This window comes from Pyrus communis, chromosome 8, assembly GCF_963583255.1.
Source record: "Pyrus communis chromosome 8, drPyrComm1.1, whole genome shotgun sequence".
NCBI classification, from domain to species: Eukaryota; Viridiplantae; Streptophyta; class Magnoliopsida; order Rosales; family Rosaceae; genus Pyrus; species Pyrus communis.
The window spans coordinates 26,056,465-26,064,553 of NC_084810.1; the positions used below are offsets into that span (position 1 = coordinate 26,056,465).

General features: G+C 36.3%; 1 protein-coding gene across 1 annotated transcript; it reads left to right on the plus strand.

The window, feature by feature from the left end:
- Positions 1-424: 424 nt before the first annotated feature.
- On the plus strand, positions 425-3,236 carry LOC137743480 (multiple C2 domain and transmembrane region protein 5). Its single transcript, XM_068483380.1, has one exon. It carries the CDS (start codon positions 673-675, stop codon positions 2,989-2,991), a length of 2,319 nt encoding a protein of 772 aa, XP_068339481.1. The 5' UTR covers positions 425-672; the 3' UTR covers positions 2,992-3,236.
- The last annotated feature ends 4,853 nt before the right edge of the window (positions 3,237-8,089 follow it).

Consider the following 8,089-nt stretch of genomic DNA (forward strand, 5'->3'; position numbering starts at 1 on the left):
TTGTGAATATAAAGCTAAGTTTGGTCATTTATCTTCTTTTAGTACTCTCTGATGTGGTTTTTGTACTGTGAAATATGTTTGGTTGCTCAGAAAATATATTGATTGAATAAAATATATGTATTGGTTGTTCTCAAGTTGTATAAATGTTGAAAAAGGGAAAACTTTGTGTCTTTCTAAGTTGAAAATACTCGAAATGATGTTTTTTCTTCATTTTCTCTGTGATCCCAAAAATGGAAAAGGGAAGTGACATTTGAATTTCTCTTTTTTTTCTTCATTTTCTCTGTGATCCCAAAAATGGAAAAGGGAAGTGACATTTGAATCTCTCTCTTTCTCTCTCTACTTTCTTGTCAAAGAAACCAAAAGAGGGTTAATTTATGGAAGAGTAATATATTGATTCTTGATCTCTTTGAATCTGCAGGTTGTCAACAAGTCCTTCATGATTTCTTTCTTTTGAAGTTCTTGGTAAAGTTATCTCTTTTATCTTTGAGATAATCTTTGTTCCATTTTACAGAAAATTTATACATCTTTAGGAAGGAATTGATTGTTGGTGTTGGAAATCTTTTGAGGTTTCACTTGTACTGAGCATCTGTGTAATTCGAATTCGATTTGTTTGTTTACCCTGGTTTGGTGTTTAAGGAGTAGCTTCTCTTTTCGTTCCCACAAACTAGAAAAATGCAGAAGCCTCCGCAGTCTCAAGATTTTGCTTTGAAAGAGACCTCGCCAAACATTGGCGCGGGCTCTATCACGGGAGACAAGCTCTCATGCACCTATGACCTCGTAGAACAGATGCACTACCTTTACGTTCGTGTGGTGAAAGCAAAGGATTTGCCTGCAAAAGATGTCACCGGTAGTTGTGATCCCTATGTTGAAGTGAAACTCGGAAACTATAAGGCAGTTACTAGGCATTTTGAGAAGAAGTCCAACCCTGAATGGAATCAGGTGTTTGCTTTCTCCAAAGATCGACTTCAAGCTTCATTTTTGGAAGTTGTGGTAAAAGATAAGGATGTTGTGATAGATGATTTCATGGGCAGGATCATGTTTGAGCTCAATGACATCCCGAAACGCTTTCCACCAGATAGCCCACTGGCACCACAGTGGTATAGGTTGGAGGACAGGAAGGGGGTTAAGGTCAAGGGGGAGCTGATGTTGGCAGTTTGGATGGGAACTCAAGCAGATGAGGCGTTTCCTGATGCGTGGCATTCTGATGCTGCAACAGTTGGGCCCGAGGGTGTCAATAACATTCGATCGAAGGTATACCTCTCCCCCAAGCTTTGGTATGTGAGGGTTAATGTTATTGAAGCTCAGGACTTGCTACCTAATGACAAGAGTAGGTATCCGGAAGTTTTTGTGAAGGTTATCTGTGGAAATCAGGTATTGAGGACTAGAATATCACAAAGCAAAAGTATTAACCCAATGTGGAATGAGGATTTGATGTTTGTTGCTGCTGAACCGTTTGAGGAACCGTTGTATCTTACTGTGGAAGATAGAGTGGGATCCGGCAAAGATGAAATTTTGGGTAAGTGTGTGATTGCTTTACAGACTGTGCAGAGGAGGTTAGACCATAAACCTGTGCACACTAGGTGGTTTAATCTTGAGAAGCATATGATCGTAGACGGGGAACAGAAGAGGGAGATCAAATTTTCCAGCAGGATTCATTTACGGATTTGCTTGGATGGCGGGTACCATGTCTTGGATGAATCAACACACTACAGTAGTGATCTCAGGCCAACAGCAAAGCAGTTGTGGAAGTCGAGCATTGGGATTTTTGAGGTAGGGGTTATAAGCGCAGTTGGTTTGATGCCAATGAAAACAAAAGATGGCCGAGGTACCACAGATGCTTATTGTGTAGCAAAATACGGGCAGAAATGGGTTCGCACAAGGACAATCGTGGACAGCTTCAATCCCAAGTGGAATGAGCAGTACATCTGGGAGGTTTTCGACCCGTGTACTGTCATTACAATTGGGGTTTTTGACAATGGTCATATACATGGAGGTGATAAAGGGGGAAAGGATTCAAGAATTGGCAAAGTGAGAATTCGGCTATCTACACTTGAAGCTGACAGGGTTTACACACATTCGTACCCTCTTCTGGTCCTACATCCATCTGGGGTGAAGAAAATGGGTGAAATTCAGCTGGCAGTGAGGTTTACATGCTCATCTTTGATTAATATGCTATATATGTATTCGCGTCCTTTGTTGCCAAAAATGCATTACATTCATCCATTGTCCGTGATTCAGCTCGATAGCTTGAGGCACCAGGCTATGCAGATTGTCTCAATGAGGCTGAACCGGGCTGAGCCCCCACTGAGGAAAGAGGTTGTGGAGTATATGTTGGATGTTGATTCACATATGTGGAGCATGAGAAGAAGCAAGGCAAATTTTTTCCGAATAATGGGAGTTTTAAGCGGGGTGATTGCAGTAGGAAAATGGCTTGATCAAATCTGCAATTGGAAGAATCCTCTCACAACCATTTTAATTCATATCCTCTTTATTATATTGGTTCTTTATCCGGAACTAATTCTTCCAACTATTTTTCTCTACCTATTCTTGATTGGAATTTGGAACTACCGATGGAGGCCGAGGCACCCTCCTCACATGGACACACGGCTATCTCATGCTGATGCTGCTCATCCTGACGAACGAGATGAAGAGTTTGACACGTTCCCAACTTCCCGGCCATCAGATATTGTGAGGATGAGATATGATCGACTAAGAAGCATAGCAGGGAGGGTTCAGACTGTTGTCGGTGATCTGGCAACTCAAGGCGAAAGGTTTCAGTCTCTTCTGAGTTGGAGAGACCCTAGAGCCACAACCCTGTTCGTAACTTTCTGTTTGATTGCCGCCATTGTTCTCTACGTAACTCCATTCCAAGTTGTGGCCCTTCTAGCAGGCATTTACGTGTTAAGGCATCCCAGATTCCGCCACAAACTTCCTTCAGTGCCGCTCAACTTCTTTAGGAGGTTGCCTGCAAGATCAGACAGCATGCTATAAGCACACAGCCCGCCTTCACGAATCACTCCTCTCCTCGTCATCATTGTATCTGTGTTTCAAAGTTGTGCAGATGGTGAAGCAGGGTGAAAAGTAACAAATCGGCAATTTCCCACCACATAAAGTGGTGATTTTATGAACTTGTTTATGTCTTTGTATTTAAAATTTTAATTTCTGCTTATGGTTTACAACGCATGTCATTTATCAGATTCAATTTGAATATAGCCAGTGCAGAACCAGAATTCGATTCGTCATTGCAGTATGTTAAAATTTTAACCATGCAAGAAACATACGAAAACTTGAAATTCCGACTCATAAACTTTGGTGCTTCTGAAACTCAGTGTGAAACACACCTAGTTACTGTATTTATAACATTAAACTGTGGAGATTATAGGCAAATCTTAAACTCCGGTAGGACATTGGTACATGCTTGATCTGTCCGATGGCCCCGTCCGGTTAGTAGAAGCTTCCTCATGTTTCTTCCTTGTTATAAGCACACAATCCTCATGTTTCTTCCTTGTTTTCTCTTGTCACCATTGAATTTCTTGCGTAAATCGAATTCGATAAGTTAGTAAACTAGTCATACCAGAAAACATGAAGTTGGACGACCTTGCTGCAGAATGAAAGCTTAAGGGCCTAAATAGTTTGAACAGATTAAAAAAGCTTCCAATGTTGTAATTGGTTTTTGGTGGCATTACAATTTCATGTCAACTTGTTGAGGGATCTGTAAGAAATATGTGAATTGTATATATATATATATATATATATATATTACTAGTTCGTAATGCATACGGATGTTTTAGTCATTAGATTTTATTTTTATAACTATTAGATCTTCTACTTTTAATCTCAACCATTCATTTTTTGTATAATTCGTCATTACATAATATAGAAGAAAAATTGAATAACATACAAAGTTACTAAAATCCCTCTCAAAGCAACCCAAGGAGCAAGGCTCACCTTGATATGGGTTTTAGAATGTTTGGCCCACTTAGTTGTTGTCCCCCTCCTTGTTGGTTTTTTGCCAATTTCATCTTCTCCTCGAGGCTCCAGCAAAACAATTTCAATTTTTTCCCTTCAGATTCTTTTATTTTGTGTTGTATTCACTACTCCTCTCGCAAAACTGCTTCATATCCCACGTTTGCTTTTATATTCATGCACGTTTTCCACAAAACTGCTTTCATTACACGGTTCAAGCCTTCAACTGCAAAATAACAATTCTAATTGTAAACGTATTAGGTTTCTTTTTTATTTTTCATTTTTTTTACTCAATTACTTAAAGCAGTTTGAAAACTGCAATATCTCCTACAGTCCCATGTTTCTTTCCAATTTTTTAGTGCATCTCTCACCTTTAGTATTTATCTACTTAAAAAAAAAAAAAAAATGAAGATCAGTTACCAATCACTTAGCCACTATGTGGACTCTTGACCAGTGTTGGTTTTAAATTTTGTTTTCTTTTTTATTTTTCTTTTTTTATTTATTTTGTTTTCCAATACAGTTTTTTGTTGATATATGGTATTTTACCAGTTTGTCCTTGTTTTTTGAATTTTTTGGGTTTTAATTGTGAAGGAAAGAAATGGGCATTTTGGAAAGCTTCACCGAAGTGAGGCTCTCCCTTTATATATATAGGCATAAATCCAAGATAACCAGCACAATGATTATTTGTTGTGGCGTAAGATGAACTTGGACATCGGTACATATTACCAACACTATAATATATATTGAAAATTTATAATCTTATATGTTGCTATTTAATAGTAGAATCCATAGATGAATTACTTTCGATTTGGCTATATATATAACAACATGAAATTCAACTTCATGAATAATATCAGGGAGAATTACATGAAGATTTCAGTCCTCTCTTCCCTCTTCTCTCTCCTTTCTCTCACGCAAAATTATGGTTTTTATTTTTGTTTCAGAAAACACAGAATATTTTGACAAATATGTTTTTGTTTTTTTGTATTCATGTCCCTGTTGGGATTCTGCACAATCTTTTGTCTGCCATGAATGGACATAGACAGTATATGTTGACATTCATGTTCACATGTATACATAATAAATTAGGAGGGCAGAGAACTTCTCGTACCCTCCTGTTTTGTATGATTACTGTTAAACTACGTCAACATGTTATATTATTTTTTTATAGAGATAATAAGACAAAAAATAATAGTAATATAAAATATTTACGTAACTTAACCGTGACCACATAAACAAAAAGGTATTAGAGGGCATGAAAAATGGGAGGACAGAAAATATGCCTTCAATAAATTAAATATGAAATCCCCGTATATGAATATAAAATACATATATAAATTTTGTCATAACCTTGGTTAGAGCAATGGGAGTTTCCTTTAAACAAAGGTAAAGTTTTGTTGAGATGGTGGAGCTTCATCACGTTCGTGTTGAATGAGATAGTGGGTTAACTGACCGGATGAGTTTCCGTCAGGGGCAAGGCTGGAAAAAAAAAAGTTTTGGTTTTGCACGTGCGCCTATATTCTAGTTATGAGAATTAATTTTTTTTTCTTTATTATATTGTATTATGTTATTTTTGTTAAATCTCAAGTCTTTTACATTAAATTTAATAGGATGGTTTTTTATTAAAATAAACTAAGTCCAAATCATTTTTTTATTAAAACTCTCTAAATAAAATTGTTAGATGATTTTTTTTTTTTTAACTCAAGCCCTTTTTATTAAAGTTGCTTTATTTATTTCTAGAGTCAAGAAGCTAAAAAGTCCTGAATAAAATATTTAATTATTACCCACAAGAATGTAACAAGTTCCTTAAACTTCAAGAATAAGTCATGTAATCAATACGAATTCTAAAAATATAACTCATTTCTTGTGTATCGAGAACTCTCATGCAACGGAATTTTACCATTGCAATATCCCATTCACCATCATGTGAAAAACTTAAGAACTTAAAATACACGACAATCCATTATTGACTTTAAAAATCTCAACAATAACATTCGTTTTTGTTATCTTATTTTGTCATCATGGCCCATTGAATGTTACGTTAGGTCAATCAATAAATGTAGCCAATTTAATGGGACCACTACACTACTAAGTTGTTCTCCCTCATATATCACCCTGTGATAAGTTATTTCCAGATGTTTGTACTATATACATGTTTGTAGTGGCGGATCAATGATTTTCAAATAAAGGGGTCATAATTTCAATAAAATTCAGGATCGTCCTTGCTAAAGTGGCAAACGAAAGCGAGCACGAAATGAAGGCTTAGACTAGCTCTTGGTGGGCATTGATTATTCCTACCGATATTTGCCAAAAGCTTACACGAATGTATGACGACAACTATTATGGTCATTAGAAGCTTGTCGAGGGTAGCAATAGGGAACTATCGATTAATGTTGAAGATTGTCAAGACTTGTCAACTAAGGCATTTCATTGAGCACTTGGTTCGCACAATAAAGTCGCATATAAGAAGAAAGAAAAGGAAGACATGGATCATGGTGATCAAAATAGGTAGTGATCATCAAAACCATTGGGCGAGCAATCTTGAGCACGCACTTGATCATGGTGATCAACATATCTTCCTGTAAAGAAGGCTGGTTTCTCAGGTCTGGAAAGACTAATAGTTTCATTTTTTAATATGTGAACAACCGATGACATGGTCGATCTGTTGTTTACATCTTCTTGAACAAAACAATAATCCTCTGTGGATATACCTTAAAAATTCATTTGGACTGCACGAATCTACTCCGAAGTTTAAAAGGAGAAAATAATTAACATAAGAGTTTAAAAGGAGAAAATATATAACTAATTACAGAAATTAGATAAGAGGGATGCATATAATAAAGAAAACTTACTAGGTGCCAACAATTCCTATGAAGTTTCTGCATACTGGGCACGCAAGCTTTCCAAACGACATAGTTTTGAACCTGGTCTTTGGTTCTCTTTTTTTTCAAATATTTTTAAAAGAAAAAAAAAACAATATACCTCCTTGTATCCACACCCATCCCCGATTACTGCCCCCAAAAAAGAACCTAAATCACTGTCATATCAACTCCCAAATTGCACAGCCACTGAGCCACCCTAACCCCCCAACCTCGGAGAAAAACTTATATAAGGCTCAACGTGCCATTGGATCATGTTGAATGGTACTACAGACTACTCATAATTTGCCATGTATTCAACATTAAATATGATTTCTTATTTTTTGTTTTATATCAAAATAAAACAAATTAAATTAAAGCATTATTTCTTCAAGAAACTAAAATTGTTAAAATAAAACTCAACCGCAGTTCAACCTTCCTCCATCTACAAACTCGCCCATGGACTCTTCTCTCTCGTCGGTCAATGTCCCCAACGCCATCGATTCTCCTCCTTTACTACTCAACCTCCCACTTCCTTGGTTCCCCATCCCTCATCTGTCTCTCTCATGATTGCTTATAACTAATGCAATTTCACATCTATAACTAATTCAATTTCACATCAATAGTCCATAGTATTTGAAAACTGGGAACTACAAACAACTGGTGAAGAAAGGTGGCTTTTATAATTGGGTTCTTCACCAGAATTTATATATCCTTGATAATTTTTCGATAAGTTATAAAAATAATGAGGTTAGTCAGAAACGTAATTCATTTAAGATGGATTAATGAACCTTTGAACCAGTAATTACACAAATTCTACACAATTTCCCAGCAACCATGCAAGGCCGTGAGAAAGAGAGGTGTCCCTCAAAGTCAGGCCTTTTAAAACTATACTTTTTCCGCATAATTTTTTTATTTTTTATTTTCATTAATTGTGATATAAATTGAAAATAAGAAATTACACTAATGCAGCAATACTTTACACTTGGCAAGCTATGAATGATGTGGTAGTGCTACTTAGCATGATTTAGTCGCAAGCCAAGCTCCACATAAGTTTTTCTCTCAACCCCACCACCACATGCGGCCATTTTGCCACCGAGGCACTACTCTCTCCTCTCATATTTTCATTCCCAAATTTTATATAACTTTTAAATTATAATCCAAAATATTATGGTTTATGAATAATTGGATATTGAGATTTAAAAAAAAAAAACATTAAATTCTTTTACCTATTTATAATTATGGATCCGCCGCTCACTTGTATA